At 54.3% G+C, this 18,517-nt stretch overlaps 2 protein-coding genes across 11 annotated transcripts in view; one reads left to right on the top strand and one right to left on the bottom strand.

The window, feature by feature from the left end:
* Fhod3 (formin homology 2 domain containing 3) overlaps positions 1-18,517 on the bottom strand; it is a 400,155-nt gene that overhangs the window by 211,312 nt on the left and 170,326 nt on the right. The gene's annotated exons all lie outside the window — the stretch shown is intronic.
* On the top strand, positions 942-14,239 carry LOC150049751 (uncharacterized). The gene is made up of 15 exons (XM_090353608.1): positions 942-1,151; positions 1,501-1,694; positions 2,198-2,293; positions 3,127-3,323; positions 3,573-5,524; positions 6,207-6,422; positions 6,588-6,826; positions 7,318-7,402; positions 9,055-9,120; positions 9,571-9,657; positions 10,135-10,164; positions 10,290-10,411; positions 11,033-11,252; positions 12,841-12,955; positions 14,011-14,239. The coding sequence occupies exons 1-15, from the start codon at positions 1,008-1,010 to the stop codon at positions 14,040-14,042; spliced, it is 3,795 nt and encodes a 1,264-aa protein (XP_090209734.1). The 5' UTR covers positions 942-1,007; the 3' UTR covers positions 14,043-14,239.

An 18,517-nucleotide genomic window follows, 5' to 3' on the forward strand; every position in this document is an offset into this window, starting at 1 on the left:
TATACTGAGACACACAAGGGGACCATGAGAGTAAACCCTTCACTGAATCTTACGCCTATTATTTCTTTCCTTCTCTTCTCTTTCCTTTTTCTTGTCTGCTGGACGGAATTGGTGCCTCTTTATACCAGAGTCCGGTCCACGAAACAGCCACCACTGTGTCACATGAATCATTAGGAGTTGTGAGGGGAGGCCGGCTGGAAGGAGACAGGAACATGGAAGGCACAGAATCACCCCAACTGGGATTCACTCCTCAGAAGTCAGGTACAGTGGTCAGACTAGTCCAGGGGAGGGCCCCTAAGAATTGGGCACCTGGAGGCTCCAGTGACTATCACCCCTAGCTCAGTGGCCATCTGCAAAGATGACACTTAAGGCTCAGGTCTGTGAATTGTGGGAGGCCATGGGCAGGTTTTAGGCCCCAGGGAATGATCTCTGAGGCTCAGTCATCTGCATCTACCTGTGGCGCAGAGGAGCCACCTGGCCAACACTCAAGTGGCATTTTCTGCAGGACTAGAGGTGGTGGAGTTGCCTTTGGTTTCATGGTGCAGCATTCCTAGCAAGTGGCCCCTGTCAAGGCAGTGTCTCAAAGATGTGTGTCCCTTTCTGATCTAGGTGACCCAGGGAATTGGGAGGCTGAAACCCTGAGCGTTCTGAGAGTCTTTGGAGTGGTGAGAGTCACCCTCTCATGTTCAGGGTCCCATCTGGATAGGGCAAGGCAGTGTGTTTAAGACCCCACCTTGATAGATCTCCCTCACCCGGAGCCTCTGCTCCCAGCTCTACCAAGGGACAGGCGGCCAGGGCACTGGGGTCACAATGGCCAGTGGGCATCAGGAGCCAGAATGGGGCACCGCATGGAGATCTTGGGTCATAATCAAGGGCTCAAGGGAAGAGCTGGGCAGAGCTGACATAACAATGGCTCAGAGGACTCAGAACCCCAGCGTCCTGCCAGGACCTCACAGTCCACACAAGCCTCGGAGAGTGCACTTGTGTGGATCGTGTCTTGTGCGAAAATGTTCGTTTGTTGTTGGCAAAATGGTCGAGGCTCAGGCCTTTGTGATAGGCGGAGAGGGTTCCTGGGGCGCCTGTGTCCACGCTTTGAGCGCCCAGGCCTCCGCCAACGCCGCCTCTGGAGATTCTTCCGGAGTACTTCAAGGGTAACATGGGGCAGAGCAGGGCAGCACACGGGTTGGCCGCCTTCCACCCTCACCTCCCTGTTCATCACCACTTTCCTTATTGACTTTCTCTCTCTCTCTCTCTGTCTCTCTCTGTCTCTCTGTCTCTCTCTGTCTCTCTCTGTCTCTCTCTCTGTCTCTCTGTCTCTCTCTCTCTCTCTCTCTCTGTGTGTGTGTGTGTGTGTGTGTGAGAGTGTGTTTGTGTGTGTGCTCCTGATTGTGTCTGTGTGTGGGCAAATGTTGGCAGTTATTTCAGTCAAGGGTGTGGCCATGAACGTTCCTGCAGTGTTGCACATGGCACTTGAACTGTCCCCACGTGGTTCTCCTCCAGAATGAAGATGACTTGTCCCCAGGCATGCTCGATGCCTGCGGGTCAGAGTTCCTCACGGCAGGCAGCCTGCAGGAGCAGGTGGACCATCTGCTGCTTGCCCAGTTGAAGGGGAACTCCATCTTCATCCACACCTTCTTCAGCAGCTACAGAAGGTGTGCAGACACCCTTCAGGTCCTGGACCTGCTGTTCACAAGGTGAGTGCCAATGCCAATAGCGCAGGATTCCCCTGCTGCAGTGGGAGCCTTGGCAGTGGAGACTGGGACCATGGGCTGCTCACACGAACTTCCACGCTGGTACTTTCTAGTGCCTGGGGAACAAAGCATGGAAGTCCTCAACTACCCCGGCACAGGCACACATGCTGCACTGTCCTGTCCAGGCCTGCAGGCTCCCCATTCTCAGTATGGATCTCTGAGGCCTCCAACAAAGCACTGTCTCTCTATAACAAGAAGGCAACCCATTCTCTCCGGATGACCATCTCCATTAGAGATAGACAAAGCAGGGGTGGCTAGGGCAAGTGCAAAAGCCCCTGCCCTCCTCAGCTGATCAGCCCAGGGGCTGCTTGTCCTCATGCATGGCACCGATGGCAAGTAATGTTCATGGAAGGGCCACTATCCAGGCAATGTGCTTAGTGGTAGAAGAAGAGCAGACAAGGACTGGCTGTCCTAGGCTAGGCAGTGATGCTTCAAATCCTCGACAGGTTCAGGACTTTTGAAGCCCCCATGGGCTCCTCTGCACAGACTGACCTCCTCCTGTCTTCCAGTGTGGATGTCGTCTCTCGGGACGAGCTCAGCGAGTGAGTAGGAATGATCCCCACGGACAGCATGTGCTCCACATTGCTGAAAAATTAGTGTGTGTGTGTGTGTGTGCGTGTTGCTCCCATGTGTATCTTTCTTAGTGTCTGGAGGGTTTGTTCCAATTCAAGTGTGTGCATGTGGCCGTGGGGGGGGGGTGTTTTGATATTGGGTTCCAAGTGAGACACGGCCAAATCAGGAGGTCTGAACACTTCTGCTTGTCTTAGGAATCCTGGGATCTGGGCATCCTCTGCCTCAGGAGGAAATCCCCAGACAAGGGGTTCTCACATGAGGATCACTAGAGGCTGGATCCAGGGCTGAGTCCCATGAGAAGGCATGCTCACCTCAGCCCTTCCCAGGCAGGCTTGCTCAGCTCACCATGAGCTCCAAAGAAAGCCAAGACACATCATTGCACGGCCACTGGGCCTGACATGCTGCTAGGGGCATGAGGGAGAGCTCAGGGCCACACTGTGGCAGTGACACAAGAGGACGTCTGTCCTGGAAGGCAGACAACCTTGGTGAGCATTCTGGGCAATGAAGCAGCAGAGATCCTGAGGATGTGTGCCACAACCTTCTACATATCAGGCCAGACAGCAAGGCAGCTTGTAATGTAGCATATAGAGGCCCAGCGGGGAGAGGGAGAAGGCACTGGAAAGAGCACTAGGGGCCAGAACTGCTCCCAGCATTTGGTCTTGGATCTCTCCTTGGAGGTTCTCGGCAGACCTAGCTTAGGTTGGCTGGCCGCGGGTGGCAGCAAATATCACAGGGGTATGAGGATGACCCCGGGAGGGGCTGGCCTTCATTCACACTCTGCTTCCCACCCATCTGCCTCCAGTGCCATCTCCGGCCTCCTGAGCACCTGGCTGGACTACCACCCGGAGGACTTCTTGATACCATCGCAGCATGCCTGCCTGCAGCGCCTGCGTGCTCACCTGAGGCTGCATATGTGTGGCTCCGATCCGGAGCGCCACGTCTCCCACATCCTAGCACACTTGGGGATCCGGGAGCCCAGCCAGGACGAGGCTATTATGGGTGCGCAGCCTGGGACTGACACACAGCCTGGGAAGGGGTGGAGGTTGTAGGGCACCACTGGGTGGAGATCCTAGAAGTAGTCATGGCCCGGGGGCAAGACAAGCCTGAAGTCCAGCGTGGGTGCTGGCTGCTTGAGCAATAGGCTCTGTGGAAGGTGTCCTGCCAGCAAACCTCAGGGAGGACAGGGTGTGGTGTTTCACCAAGGTTCCAATCAAGCAGGCAAGGAGAAGCTCTTGTGTCATCCTGCAGCTCCAGCAGCAGCCCCATTGGCCGATGTCGCACCGTCTTGGCATCTGGATTCCCCTCCACCAGGGAATGCGGTCCCCAGCCCAGTGGGAGAAGCACCATCAAGAGACCAAGCAGAGGCCACTGCAGCCTGCAAGGTGGTCTTCAGGCCTCTGGAAGCAAAAGCCTCCTCTCTGGAGGAAGAGCCATGTGCAGGACAAGCTCTGCTGCCCAGTCCCAAAAGGGCAAGAGCAGCCAGTGTGGAAGTGCCATCAGCTCCCACGTTGGCTTTGGCACCCCTTGCCCAGGGAGCTGCGCTGGCCAGGGCTGAGCTGGAGCCCTCTTTGCCCTTGGCTCCAGAGCCAACTGGGGCAGAGGAGGCAGTGTGTAGTGAGCACATGGTGCCATGCTCCAGCTTTCCTTCTCCTGGGCTCAGAACCCAGCAAGAAGCAGAAGCCGTGGCTGAGGAAGGGCCAGTAGAGCAGTTGGCTGTGCCGCTCCAACCTGGACAAGCAGCGCTCAGCGCTCAGCTTCTGCCATTTCTGGGCTTGGCCCTGCTGCTCCGTGTTGTGGGAGCCCCAGCTGGGCTGCTCACTCTGCTGGGAGTCCTGATTCTGCTGCTCTGTGCCACAAGAGCACTGGGCTCTTGCTTGCATCCGGAGCCACACTCCAGCAGAGCTTCAGTGGCTGGTGCTGTTGGAGCAGCTGCCAGGACCACTGAGCTCGAGCCAAGTGACAGCTGGGCTCCAGGTCTCAGCCCCAGAGGACCAGCCATCGGTACAGAGCTGCTAGTGTGTCTCATGGGAACTCTGCTGCTGTTGCTCTTCGGAGGACCCACTTGCGTACTGATCCTTTTAAGAGAACTGACATGGGTGTTCTTTGTAGTGAGAAGGTTGGGCTCCTGTGCCACATCCGTCCCATCTGCCTCTGTGGCTGTGGAGCCCGGGGCTCACGGAGCATCCGATTATGGTCCTGCCAAGAAGCTGGCTTCCAGCAGGGCTCCGCTACTCCACGCCCAAGGCCCAGTCACCACAACACACCTGGAGGTCTTTGTCAACATCACTTACTACTTTTACCTGCTAGGAGCACCACCTGTCGTGCTCTTTATCCTTGGAGTGCAGACGGTGGGGCTCTGTGTCCTGAAACTTATGGCATCTGCTGAACAATCACAGGCCTCGGCCAACTTGCAGCGGATGCCCAGTGCTGATGGGGCAGCCGCCTCCAGGGCCGCTACGGAGCCACCTGTCCCCTCCACTCCACCTCTCACTGCTGCAGAAACAGCCTCCAGTGCTGATTCAGAAGTCTCTCTTCCCTTGTCTGCGGTGCTGTCTCTGGTGCACACACCAGCTCTGGCCCTCTGTGTGGGAGGAGCACTAGCTTGGGTGCTCTCTGTCTGGGAAGCGCCAGCCTCCAAATGCTCATCATGGAGTGGCGACAAGGAGCCAGGCTCCGCCGGGGCTTTGGAGCTCAGGCCAGAGGACACAGCAGCCTCCAGGGAGGAGGGGAAGTCAAGTGGCAGCTTGACCCCGGTGGTGCTCCTTCTCCCAGACTCAGGGGCATGCCCTGGGGACATGAAGACGTGCCACATCTCATCTGCGATGCTCCATGCTGAGGACGCATCAGTCTCCACGGCTGCCATGGAGACACCACACACCATGGCTCTGCCACTGAGTGCTCAGGGCCCACTGGCTTCTGGGTCTGAGCCAGAGCCTCCTGCCAGTGTGGTTCTGATGCCCAGGGCAGAGAGAGCATCTGCCAGCCTTCCTCACCTGCAGGCCTGTTCCACTCTGGCCGTGGTGATGGATCAGGCTCCTTGTGCCTCTGGGGAATCTGAGCTGAAGGGCACATCAGTTCCTCCCCAAGAAGCTTGCCCCCCTCCTTGTCCGACCACACAGATTGGACGCAGCCAAGAGTTACCTCCTGTCTTGGCTGCCCATCACAACCGCATCCCAAAGCAGCTCAAAGGAATGGATGCGGTGAGCGTTTGGGCAGGGCTGGAAGTAGTGGAGGTGGCCATCCTTTCCCTAGTCCTGTCCTTTGTTTGGTTTTGGTTTTTTCCCATGGCACACATGCATTCTTACCCCCGCTTGAGCCCTACCGCATTTAGGCATGCTTTCTCTAAGACCCATTCCTCAAGTATGACCTCAAAAGAGGTCATGATACCCACTGCACTCCAGGATATTTGCATGAGCAAGCTCAAGGGTAGACAGAGAGGGAGACAGGACACCCCCCCCCTTATGTGAGGAGCACAGAGCAGCCTCAGCACTTAGTGTGCAGACACCTGACATGAAGTACACCTGATGTGCTGCCAGGCTGCCTAAGGGGCTGGGAACAGTTTGGGGTGGGTCCTATGCCAGCATCCTAAACACACATGGGTGGTACCTAGGACAGAGCCCAAGGAAGGTACTGCCTGGCCAAGCATGCTTCAGGAAGGACTGAGGATATTTGGCTGCGCACAGCCCTCCCGTTCCCACCCTTGTGTTCTGGCAGTCCCTGCGGGCTGAGGTGTGCTGAGGGTAGGCACAGCACACCCGGGTACTGCCGCAGGATGGGGTCCTGCTCCGCATTCTGAGCTTGATCTTCTTGTGTGGGGGGCCACAGCCTGGAGCACCAACGTGCTTTGTGACAGAGCCTGCTGGCCCTGGCCCTCTTCCCCAGGTGCTGATCCACAAGGCAAAGACCAGCAACTGCAGGGCCTGCATCTGGTTCCAGAGGCACATGGCGGGCAAAGAGAACTTGGCCTTCACCATCCAGGCCGTTGTTACCCAATTTAACAACATGGCATCCTGCGTCATCACCACATGCCTGGGCATCCAACACATGGAGGCCCCAGACAGGGCTAGTCGAATGGAAGTTTGGATTGACATGGCTGTGGTATGCTATCCCATGTGCTTGCACTTGCCCTCCCTCTACTGTGCATCTGGGAATTCGCCTCAAAGCTCTCAGTGGAGCCCAGTCCCTCCCTCCCTAGCACACACTTCCAGGGCCAGCCACCCCCAGCTCACTCACTGCCTGCTCTTTGCCCTGTCCTGGTCTCAGCTGTTCTGGAGCCCAAATCCTGACTTGGTTTTCCTAGGGCCCTGTCCTAGCCCCACCATTCCCAGCAAGCCTCTCCTGTCTAGGACAAGAGGTGACAGCAGTGCCAAAAATCACTCACGCTATCTTCATCTCCAGGGTTGCCGAGCCCAGAGGAACTTCTCCTCACTCCATGCCATCATCTCTGCACTGCAGAGTGCAGCCATTCTCCGATTCCACAGCACATGGAGGCTAGTCTCCAGGTGAGCCCTCAACACAGGAGAACCAGGCAGCAAACTCCATTCCCAAACTGCCAGGATATGCACTTTGCATGGGACATTCCTGCCCTAATCCCAGCTTAGGCAATCAATCTCACGACTTTGCAAGATCCTGTGCCTTCCTCTTCACAAACTAACAGACACACACACACTCACACACACACACTCACACACACACACACACACACACACACACACACACACACACACACACAAAGAGTTTTATCAGATTTTCTGTGGTAGGCACACAGAACTGTGTCCAGGAAAACTGAAAGCAGAGCTGTCTAGTGGATATCACAGCATTCTGCCAGCAAGAAGAAACTCCTGTTGCACCATGGCTCACTGGGGTTCATCACAATTATTTGCAATCCTCCTGTGCAGACACTGGGGAGGCTTGATCCTCCACACAATGCAGTGTCCACACTCTCACCTGCCCCCATTTCCCAACTGACACCTTCTCTCTGGCCTTCCGGCAGAGACTCCTTGTGGCAATTCAAGAAACTGGAAACCATCACTTCTCAGGAAAACAACTACAGCAAGAGCAGAGAGCTGCTGCTAAATGTAAGCTACTAAGAGGAAAAGCCAGTGGGCAGATTGGAGGGGTACATACCAAAATCACCACAGCCCTGAAAGACTTTATTCTTCCACCTCGCTTGGGCTTCTCTTTGGGAAGAAAGGCCAAAGAGGAATGTGTGAGGTATTCATGCAGGGCAGGCCATGCGGCGTGCTAAGAGGACTCTGGGGATGGGAAGTTGCTAGGAACCCAAGGTGATCCAGGCAGGCACACGATAGACTGTTTGGGGAATTCCCACTTTCCCAGGGCTCTAGCATCAGTCTTGTGACCACATGTGCTAGAAGCCCAAGGGAAAATGGCTGCCACTCCCACAAGCATGAACCCAACTCTCCAGATGCCTCTCAGTGTTTCCAGCCCAATGGTTTAGAGGCACTGTCCACAAGACGACTGTTCTACCAGGCTTCCTTTGGGGCTCTGAGGGACTCAAGGGAATGGAGGACTCACTGGGCTTTGTTTCAGACATAACAACACACCATGTCCATCTGGAGCCACTGTGAGGCTCTGAGCCCATCCACAGAGCACATGCTTCTCAGGCTCACATCACAGCTGAGAGGTACCTAGCACACAGCTTCAGCTGTGGACACCCTGAGAAATACTCCTGGACAACCTCCATTAACTCCCTAGGTGAAGAGCACAAGTGACGATGGCTGGTCACAACTAGCCTGGCAGGCAATTCTGTCAGATGAGCCCTCCAAAATGGGAAATGGAGTTGTGGCTCAACTGGCAAAACAGTACCTTTGAGGTTCAAATTACAAGGCCCACATGCAGTCCCTGAGTTCTTTAAATAGGAATGACTTAAGGAAACAGAGCCACCACCACCCCCAAAACTGTGAGGGAATCCCAAACTCCCGACATGGCTCTTAACAGTCTTGCCATTTCCTCCAAGACAGCGGCCCCTTCCGTACAACACTCTTTGAGAAAATGACCTGGGCCCAGGGAATCTGCTCTCCAGCTACACAGACGCACACGTTCCCACCTTCCCCTTGAGGACGGGTTCAGGAGACACAGGAAATTTCCCCAGTACATTGGAAACCTAACCTATTCAGCTGAGGAAAGCCAAGCCTTTGAGGTCAGCAGAAAGAGTCTGATATTGAATATTCCTACCTCCTCTAAGGACCCTAAGACACAGAGGAAAGCTTCCTGCGTGCACTCTGCTCAGAGCCTCCTGCTCGCCTGCCTTGGCTGAACTTCAGGGCACTAGACTGGCATTGCCTCCTCCCGCCCTGGACTTCAGTTTTCTCCTCCTACTTAGATAGACATAGCCCACAAACCACATCATCACGGCTGGGTTTGGACTTGCCCAGAGTGGACAAGAAATGAACAGGCCAGAGTTCTGAGAAGGCCCTGGCTCTTCAGGCCATTCGGCACATGTTTGCTGGCAGCCAACAGGCAGCAGAACAGAGTCTTCCCCACAGACATAAGGGACATTTTCTAGATTCGGAAGCAGACACAGAAAGCCAGGACCACAAGAGAAAACCACAGCACCAGGGCTAGAAAAGAGCCTAAGCTAGATTCGACCTGCCAGTTGGTAGCAGCTGTGGTATCGCCCACAAGCCAGGACAGTGCCAAGAGAAAGACAATGGCACCACAGAGCTAGAAAGGGAAAATCTCTCACACACAACATGCTCTATTCTGGCAGGAGACCGCCAAGTTTACCACAAAGGAGAAGCGTCTCAAAGGAAGTCCCAGATGGTTGCAAAAGATGGTGAGTGACTGGGATCTGGGCCACCTTGCCTGAGAGAGAAGACATATACAGCCTTACCTTCCACTGTGCCTCTTTGACCTCAGGCCAGAGGGTACACAAGTAGAGGGGTGATTTGGAGTCTTGCACGTGCCCGCACCGGTGCCGGTGAGCTAGCTGGCAGGCTGGAAGGAGGAAGTGGACCCAGCTGAAGCAGAGCTTTGCAGAACCTGCAGGCTGGGTTTGTAGGCAGGGATGGGCCTGTCACATGGCAGGGGAGATTTAGTCAGAAGAGGGGGCTGGGCGATTTGGAATGGCAGGAATGAGGAAGGTGCTCTGCAAAGACCATGTCACTGGAACCCCAGGACCCTATCCTCTGGGAGACCCTGTGGCCCTGGGGGCTGGCTGAGAAGCCCTCTGGGCTTGGTAAGGTCTGGGCCGTGGACCTTGACCATCAAACCCCCAATACCACAGGTGCTGACCAAAGGAACTGTACCCTACCTGGGGATGTTCCTAACGGACCTTCTGATGACCAACAACGCATATCAGGACTTTAACGAAGTGAGTGCCCAGGGCTCTGCTGGGGTCCTTGAGCTGCAACACTCAGTTCTCCCGCACTCTGTGCTCTTCCATTCCTGGCAATGCCAAGTCCATGCTCTGAGCTCAGTCCTATCTTCCTCTGACTAGGGGCTGCCTGGAGTTGCCTAACCACTGAGCTGTGGGCACATAGCCCAGCAGGGCCTCCAAGCCCCTCCAAAGGGGCCCTGGGGTACAAGGAAACCCAGGCTTTCCTGAAACAAGCAAGCCCTGTTCTAGGAAAGGCCTTGTCATCTGAAGATGACAAAGTCCTGTCCTCACACAAAAGTGTCAGATAGCACAGCCCCTGAACCAGCCCTCACATTCTTCCCCACCCTCCTCCAAAGATGACAGTTCTACTCCTGTGTGTGCACATGGGATCCCCAGACTACAGAAGGTCCAGAGCCCAGGTCCTAAATAAACAGGGGCCCCATTCTAACTGCATTCCCTTCTGCCTTCTAGGAAAGAACAATGATGAGAAAACTGCATAAGGTGAGCTAGCGGTAGCTGAGCAGACAAGATAAGGAGGGTGGAGAGCAGAGAGGGAGGGTCCCAATCCACAGTGACCAGCCCAAACCCACCAGCCCTAGCCCTGCCCTTGTGCTCTCCCTCACCAGGAGAATGCAATCCTCCAGCAGTTGAAGCTGCTGCCACACAGTTGCAGCTACTATAAGATCCAAGTGGAGGCCACTTTCCTGGACTGGCTCAGGGGCCTGGAGAGGCTCAGCGAAGAGACCAGGTGGGCTGGCAGACACTGCTGAAGGAGAGGGGCTGTCCCTGGGGCTAGAGAGGCTGAGGTGTGCACCTGGGTGCAGGGGAGCCGACACACTCCGTGAGGGACTCATGAGGGGGGTGGCCAGCAGGCTCTGAAGTCCAGGCTGACTCTGGCAGTGGCCTGAACATGGCACTTGCTGACCTCAGCACCATGCCTTGTCTTAGCTATGAGCTCTCCTGGGAGCTGGATCCCCATAAGCAGAGTGCCAACCCCAGCCTACCTACACACAAGATCTCAGGCAAAAGGAAGGCCAGCAAGAAGTCAGTGCATGGGTTCCGGGGACTGGAGCCCACAAGATGCTGGGCAAGGAATGGGGAGACCCAGAGGCTGACGCTGACTTCTCCTTGTTGGGCCCAGAGGCATCAGCTCTCTGGGACTCACCGTGCTCCCTTGCTTGTCTCTGCATCCATTCCTCCAACGGGGGTGGGGGTGACTTTGGGAAATGCGGATTGGAAAGATCCTCCAAGGGAGCAGCAGGCAAGCAGGGTAGTGGGGAGCAGAGTCTGGGGTGGCGTCGGGGAAATCCCTCCAGCAAGCCCTTCTTATTCTGAAGCCCCAGGCCCACAACACTCACTTCCGTTTCAGTGGCAGCTCTCACTGCGCATCCCGGGGGCAGGTCCAGCCTGGCCCTGACCCAGGAAGCAGCAACCTGGACACAGCTGAAGAACCCTCCCACACCAGTGCACACTGCCCTGGGGGGTCCCGCAACCAATCACGCAGCAGCCTCCAGGGAGAATCCTGCACTCACCACGAACCGGTGACACCCCACCCCTCCACTCCAGTCCTACTACCTGGACAACCAGAGGTACATGCAAGGGGACCTGACAGTGCAGTCCGCACACCTAAGCAAATACGTGTGGGCACATTCACCCCCACAAACAGACTCTCATGCACACAGTGTTTGGAAAAGTTCCAGGTATCCTTCCAGGCTCGGGAAACCATGTATTTCAACCCCTGTCCTGATGTGGTTGTTTCTGCAGATGGGGGCCTGTGCCTCCCTGTCATCTTCAGGGACTGCACAGAGACACGGGGCATGCAGCAGCCCAGCCTTCCCTTCAGCCTCCAGCACACCTGAGACCACCACAGGCAGCAGCCAGAGCTGGGCCTCAGGAGTGGGCAGCAGCGGCTCCCCCATGCCTCTGGGTAACAAGCAGGGGGAAGACTCCTGCGTCATCATGGGGAGCTTGCCTGCCACACAGGGAATGTGCCAGGAGGGAGGCATCCTGCTGAGTGGGGCACAATGGCATGCCACTCATGTCTTCTACAAGCCAGTGCACAGCCCTGTGCACTTCTCCATGTCCAATCCCTTCCCTCCACAACATGACCTGGAGTGCACAGTAAGAAACCCAGCATGCTGGAGGCACAGGACTGCGCCTAGGGCCTCTGCTGACAGGGAGGAGGGAGGAATGGTGGCCCTTCCACCAGGCAAGAATAAGAGCACACTGGGCACCCTGAGGAGTCCTGAGGGAAGAAAAAGGGAGAAAGCAAGGAAGTCCTTATCTGCCTTAGGAAGAGTCTACCCCTGACCTTCTTCACTTTCCTGAGAGGAGGAATGAGCTACAGCTTGGAGTTGGGAGCAGGGCCCTCCCAGGGAATCTAGTCCATTTCCATGTCACAATCTGCTCTCTCAGACACTGCTAGTAGGCTGCACAAGGAAATTGTGCTTGGCCAGCCCAGCCACAATCCACCTGGGGGCCTCACAACTAGTCAGCAGGGCAGGGCTCTTGCTGCTGAGCACCTGCATACAGCACAATTTGTTTCCAAGTGGACTGGCCCAGCTGAGGAGAAGCCGCTTGCCTTTTCCAAGAGCTGAGCAGAGCAGGAGTCCTGGGTGAACTCTGCTGCCTCATGCTTCCTCATCAAGAGTCCAGAACACTCCACCCTGCCAGTCCTCTCAAAACTACAATTATACTAGCCATTACACCAGGAGTTGGGAAGCTTTCTCTTCCTTTCTGTCCAGCTCAGTGCCTCAGGAGACAGAGACAAGGATCCAGGTGGTGTCCTCTACCACCTCCAGACCAGAGCAGGCCGGGTGGCAGGAGGAACTGGGGCCCTGGATCTCGGTCTCCTCCCTCTCTTTGGTTTCCACGAGTGGCTCTGATGAGTCCACTAGAAAGGCACACTTGATTTCCTTGCCCAGAGTCAAAAGAAATAAAGGGGTTCAGGCTGGGAGGTGCTCAGGGGGGCACACTGCTGAGGACAGTGGGCAAGGCCCATCCTTGCCTCATGGAGACCATGTTCAAATAGGAAGACCAGAAACCCCCACAAGCCCCCACATGGAGGATTCCTCTGCTGTGCATTGCATGGTGTCCAGAGGATCCTTGGACACTGACTTAAGTGAAGACACACATTCTGGACACATCACCTAATGAATATCTCCTATTTGGATGCAGGTCAACAAGCAGGAGGAGCCAAGGGACGTCATCCCAAAGGCCCCAGAGGAACACTGGCTGTACCGGCAAAAACCCAAAGGCTTGCAGCTGGTACAGTTTGCTTCTGAGGATCTGAGTAAGTGCCATGCAGACATCCAGGAAAATGACAGGAGGGGATGCAGATGGGGACCTGGCTCAGCCGCAGGGCTAGGGGCAGAGCCACAAGGGTGGCCACTGGGCACACTCAGCCTCCAGTGGGTACTGCATGGCCAGCGCTTCATCATTTCCCCTCTTCTGCTGCATATGTCAGCCCTTGCACAGCCCTGCCCTGCCCTAACGTCCCTGCTTGGAGAGGGAGACGCACCACAGACACACATCAAATTGGAGGCAGTGCTTACAGCTGCCAGCAGACAAGCCCTCACTACAACACACTTTTCTACTTCTTGATCACATGGGAAGCAGGCCTTCAGAAAATATCTCACACTGCAAAACCACTTGCCTAGCGCCCTCAAAACCCTTGATCTCTCTCCCTTGAGCTGGAAAGAAGATGCCCCTTCACACCTCCAACATCTAAACCGACTCCACCAAACATCAGAGCAACAATCCATCAAGTGGCAGCCAACAGAAATACACTTGCACAACAACATTTAGCATTGTGGACAGAGAATTTGGAACAGAATCAAGTCTAGGTGCAGACCCAGAATGAACTAGAGAGATCTCAGAGATCTCTGGAAAAGTGCAAACCATATCTGTCACTAGGATTCACAGCCAAGTGCAGAGTACAAAATGGCATAGGAGGGTGACAGACACATAGCCACACACACACACACACACACACACACACACACACACACACACACACACAAACGCACACACAGAGGCACAGGCACACACACAAATACAGAAAAGCAGTTTAGAGACATAGGAAAAGGGATAGTGAGGGAGACAATCAGATGGGCAGCAAGACAGCAAAAGAGACCGAGACAGGCAGAGAAACACATTATGTGTTTGAGGAGTACAAGAGAAATGTGCATGTGCTCATTGTTCAGTTGTCTTTTCACTGGCCTCAAGACCCAAGCAGGTGCTTGGATTTCAGTGATGAGCATTGATTGTCCCTGGTGTGTCATGAACCCTTTGTTAACTTCCTGAACCTTTCCGCTGTCTGTCAGCAATGTGTTCTCTTCTTCTCAGAAATCAACTCAGATCCCTGGCAAAGCTCATGAATGTGAAAGAGACTCCACAAGGCAGGCAGGAGCCGAGTACACTCTAGACTTACTTGATAGGACAGTCATGGACACAGGTCACTGTGGAGCAGGAGAGTCATGGCTTGTTGAGGGTTTAGGGCTCCTTGCATGGAAGGTCTCACAATGCATAGGGTTCTGGGGGGCTGAGTCTAGTCCTGCTTTGTGGTGGTGCTAGCAGCCATCCTTGTTGGCAGGAGAACAGGGCTCCAGGGAGTTGCTGTGCATTCTGCAAAGCTGGCTGTGCCTGGAGAGCCTGAACCACACAGCATTGAGGGCAGAAGGGAATCCCGTGTGCTCTCACAGCCAGAACTGGCATGACCCAGGGGTCCCAGGTCATGAGGACTCCTGGCACTGGACTGAGGGTCTGGCGACATGCTGGCTCATTCCTGCTCTGCAGGAGCTTCTCACACATTTGGTGTGTGGCAGTCCCCAAAAGGACTGCTGACCATCTCTCTGTCCTTTCTCCAGCAGATCTGGGGATTCCTGAAACCTTCCATGTGACAGACCCAAGCAAGTCCTTGGACCATCGAGTCACCTTTATCCTTCCTCCCTCCAAGAGAAGAAGGGTCAGACACTGAACAAGTCCTGCCTTGGACTACACTGGCCCAGGCCACACCCTACCCACCCCTTGCCTTGCATCCTCAAAACTCCATCTTTTCTCCACAAGCCACGCCACAGTGGCTCTGTGGTCCAGGAGCCACTTTCCTGGAATTCTAAATCCAAGACCCCATCAGCTCCTTCCTAGCAGATCCCCACTGAGCTACACAAGCTTCTGGCAAAATATCCAGGCACATGTTACTTCGCTTGCCCTTCCATCCAGGAAAACCTCACCATCCTTCCTAGAAAACCCTCCCCAGATGACATAAGACAGTTGTCACAGACCAACTCTAGGATCCAAATAAGTACCTTTCATCCCCAAAGTTCTTCTTCCACGAGAATGAGAGCTGATACTAGAGAGACTGGCCTGCCCTCCAGAGACTCCCTCTCAGTGCTTCAAGTGTCCTCTGCACTTGACTAGAGAAGCAGAGGGCTTTTGGTTGGAGCAATGTGTGTGCCGTCCTGCCTCTACCCTCCTCTCTATTGGCATTCATCAGGGCATTCATCATTTCTGACCAGATTCATGTCCAACAGCCCCTCCTGTGAGCCCCAAAATGCATGCCTTCACCAAGCCACTCTACCCTCTCTAGGTTGACTTTCTGTTGAAAGTCTTTCAGCTCTTCCCTTCCCTACATTTCTGCTATTCCCAACTTTGACAAGGTGCACTAGAGATTGCCAGGAGGGTTGACGGAGAAGAAGTGAATGTGGAGCTCTCCAAGTCCCAGCCCTCCAAACCTCCTAGAGGAAAGGCCTCTGGTAGACCTTGCCCTCGCTCTCCATTCACGGAACACAGTGCTTCCAGCACGATGCCTTTGTACAGGACTTTTTCCACTCAACTCACAGATAGCATACCTGCCCCAGGAGACCAAAAGAGATCTTCACTATTTCAGGTCTGGATGGCTTCATAGGATTGAACACAAATTGTACACAAACTAGTTTTGAGTAATGATAGGATAATGTAAAAAAAAAAAAAAACTTTTTCTACTAGATTCTGCTCATGGTAGTGTTCTTCCTGGATCCTGAGAGTGAATGAGAAGCATGCGCATGTGCTGTGAAAAAAGAACTGGACGGGATGACAGTGGACTTTAGGCAGATGTAGGGAACGCAATATACCATGCTTGTCCACCACTGAAGGGTGAGCATGCCCACACTACTCTGAGCAGCTGGGGTTTGCTTCACTTTCACTGCACTGCATGTCTCAAGAAATCACAATTTCACACCTATCAGCATAGGAGGAATGATGAAATCGCAGTTGATTCAGGGAATCAGTCAGCATCCTGAGGGCAGGCCAGGGAGGCAGGTGGATGTGACAATCCACAGTTGGAGGACTCGTCAAGATGAGGCTTCCTCACCACATGAGTGCTTCTTGCTGGTTATGCTGCTACGACTGCCTCTACTGCAGATATCGGACAGAGTTGAGGTTTGCTTCTGGCTCCATGCTGGTATTGGAAAAGGGCTAGGCGTGGAGGCTCAGGTCTGAAATTCTAGCTATTCGGGAGGGTAAGATCTGAAAATCAGGGTTCCAAGCCACGACAGATTCCTAAAGGTCATCTCAATCTGCATGATACCAGAAGTATCTCTGGAGCTCACAGCAACAAAGGCTAGCCTTGAGCATTAGAGCTCAGGGTGGGCATATCAGGCCCCAAGTCATGCCAAATGACAGGAGAAGGTGTGTGTGTGTGTGTGTGTGTGTGTGTGTGTGTGTGTGTGTGTGTGTGTGTGTGTGTGTGTGTGTGTGTGTGTGTGTGTGTGTTTGTGTGAAAATCTGAGAAAGACACACAAACCTAGAAAGGGAGAGATGGGGAAACACGGAATTTTGTGCCTGGGTCTTTGGGCCACACCGTCACAAAGTGTTCTTGGTCAGGGAAGGATGGCTAAACTTCAGTGACTTGTCAGTGGCAAGTTCTGGATTTCAAGAAAGATGGGACGTACATGCATGATGATCTTTTCTTAGTCCTCACATAGAACATGGCAGGTTTTCTCACCTCCTAGTGCACAAGGAAACACTAGGCACACAGTTGATAGTGCAGGAGGAAAGTCAATGAGAAATCTCAATGCCCTGGAGCACATCACATGCTCTCTGTCATAAGACAAGATGGCAACAGGCAATCATTTGGACAGACAAGGATCCTGTCATTGAGGACAGTCTCTCTAGCAAGGTTACCTGTGAAGCATTGCATCCCCATCCCTCCCTCTGACATACACAGCTGCTTTACTTGATAGGACGCTGGTGTGTGCTTTCAACAAGGGATACACACCCACACTGGACCCTGGGACACAGCCTTGCTCAGAAGCTTCCTCTACAAAAACAAAAGAGCTCACTCAGCAGGGGTCTGGTTCAACCAGGGGGAATCATCCCCACTGAGAATATCCAGCCATAGGGAAGAGGATATCAATGTTAAAGAAGATAGCATTTCTGCACTAACTTGCAAAGAAGGATGACTGGCTGGATGTGAGAGCTGCCCTCCCAGCTCTCCTTCCCAAATACAGTTGCATTTTCCCTTGAACTCTGGACCTGGGTATTGTTGTTCTGCTTGCGTGCTTAAGGATAGTGGTCTACACTGGGAAGCAAAGCTCCAACTGCAGCTTCCAGATGATGCATTGGAGACCAGACTTTCAGTACCATCCTGCCTGACTGGTTTTGACCCCTCTCCTAAAACTACAGCCTCTACTGAGTAGCCAAGTGGACAGCAGTGGGACAAGGTCATGGGTGTTCTACCTTCTTGTTTCTGGAGTGGGTCGATAAATCGAGAATCTGGGAAGGGGGAGTGACCAAGGAGAACAGCATGAGGTGGTTCCATGTCCCCAAGCCAGGGCTCACTGGGCCTTTGCCCTGACAAAATGATCCTCCCCAAAGTCTTGAGCATCAGGCCTGAACCAGCTCCAAGCCTGCGAGGCCAGGCTGTCTGGAGATTGCCAAGGACACCTATTCAAACACACCCAGCAACCCCCCAGCCAGAGGACTGCCTTGTCAGTGCCTCACTGCCCAGGGAACTGAAGATGCAAGCCAGAAGGCCACACTCCACATTTTCCTGAACCTCACCAATCAATGGCTTCAACCTAGACCTGCAGCTGGCAGCTGTGGACCACTGGGGAACAGAGGCACCTCCTAAGAGAAGGCAACTGGACAACTCACTGCAGTTAGGGCAGGACCCACACCTTCCATCCAGCAGGGATGTCAGCACCCTCCAGTGGGCTTCCCAGAGTCTCAGTTTCCTGGGGTAGGACACAAGGAGAGAGTCCTAGGCAGGGATGGGTGAAAGGAGACAGAAAGGAGGCTTGCTTGCAGGCAGGAGTCACTCACCAGGTGCAGATAGGAAACATTGTAGCCAATGTACCAACAGCAATGGGAAAGTCAGAGGGCTGGGAATGGGTTAGGTCCTACTGGAAGAAATGACTTCTTCCCTTGGCACTTACACCCTGCACCCTGGAAATCCCTCCCCAACAGCTGTACCCCTGTAACTGGCATGCCTGGGGGCACTGGAAGGTTCCCCACTGAGGTTTTTCCACATCCTCTGAGATCACATCCACTTCCACCGTGTCCACACCCCTCCCCCTATATAATCTCTCACTTCTCCCCCTAGCCCTCTTGCTTGCCCGACTCCATCTTGGGGCTGCAGGAGTCTCCTCTTTCCTCACTCAATAAACCTTCTTCTCCTGAACTGCGTGGAGTTTCCTCTCAACAGACCTTACATTTTGGTGCCTGACTCAGATGGGGGAAAGGGTCAGGAGTGGCTGGATCCCCTCTGTTTCTCCAGGGTCAATCTGCCTTTTGCCCCCCACCTTGGAGCAGAGAAAGGAAACTCCTCTCCTGGCCCTCTCCCTTTCCACTGCTGCTGGTGCAGTCGCTACAATGT

The sequence above is a fragment of the Megascapheus bottae genome, chromosome 19, assembly GCF_031878675.1.
Source record: "Megascapheus bottae isolate mThoBot1 chromosome 19, mThoBot2.hap1, whole genome shotgun sequence".
Classification (NCBI taxonomy): domain Eukaryota; kingdom Metazoa; phylum Chordata; class Mammalia; order Rodentia; family Geomyidae; genus Megascapheus; species Megascapheus bottae.

What these genes read in the sequence shown, in the direction of transcription:
- LOC150049751 (XM_090353608.1), top strand. Translation starts at nt 1,008, where the DNA reads ATGTTCGTTTGTTGTTGGCAAAATGGTCGAGGCTCAGGCCTTTGTGAT. An exon ending in CCAGGACGAGGCTATTATGG is followed by an intron (nt 3,324 to 3,572) that starts GTGCGCAGCCTG and finishes GTCATCCTGCAG; the next exon opens with CTCCAGCAGCAGCCCCATTG. An exon ending in AGCTCAAAGGAATGGATGCG is followed by an intron (nt 5,525 to 6,206) that starts GTGAGCGTTTGG and finishes CCTCTTCCCCAG; the next exon opens with GTGCTGATCCACAAGGCAAA.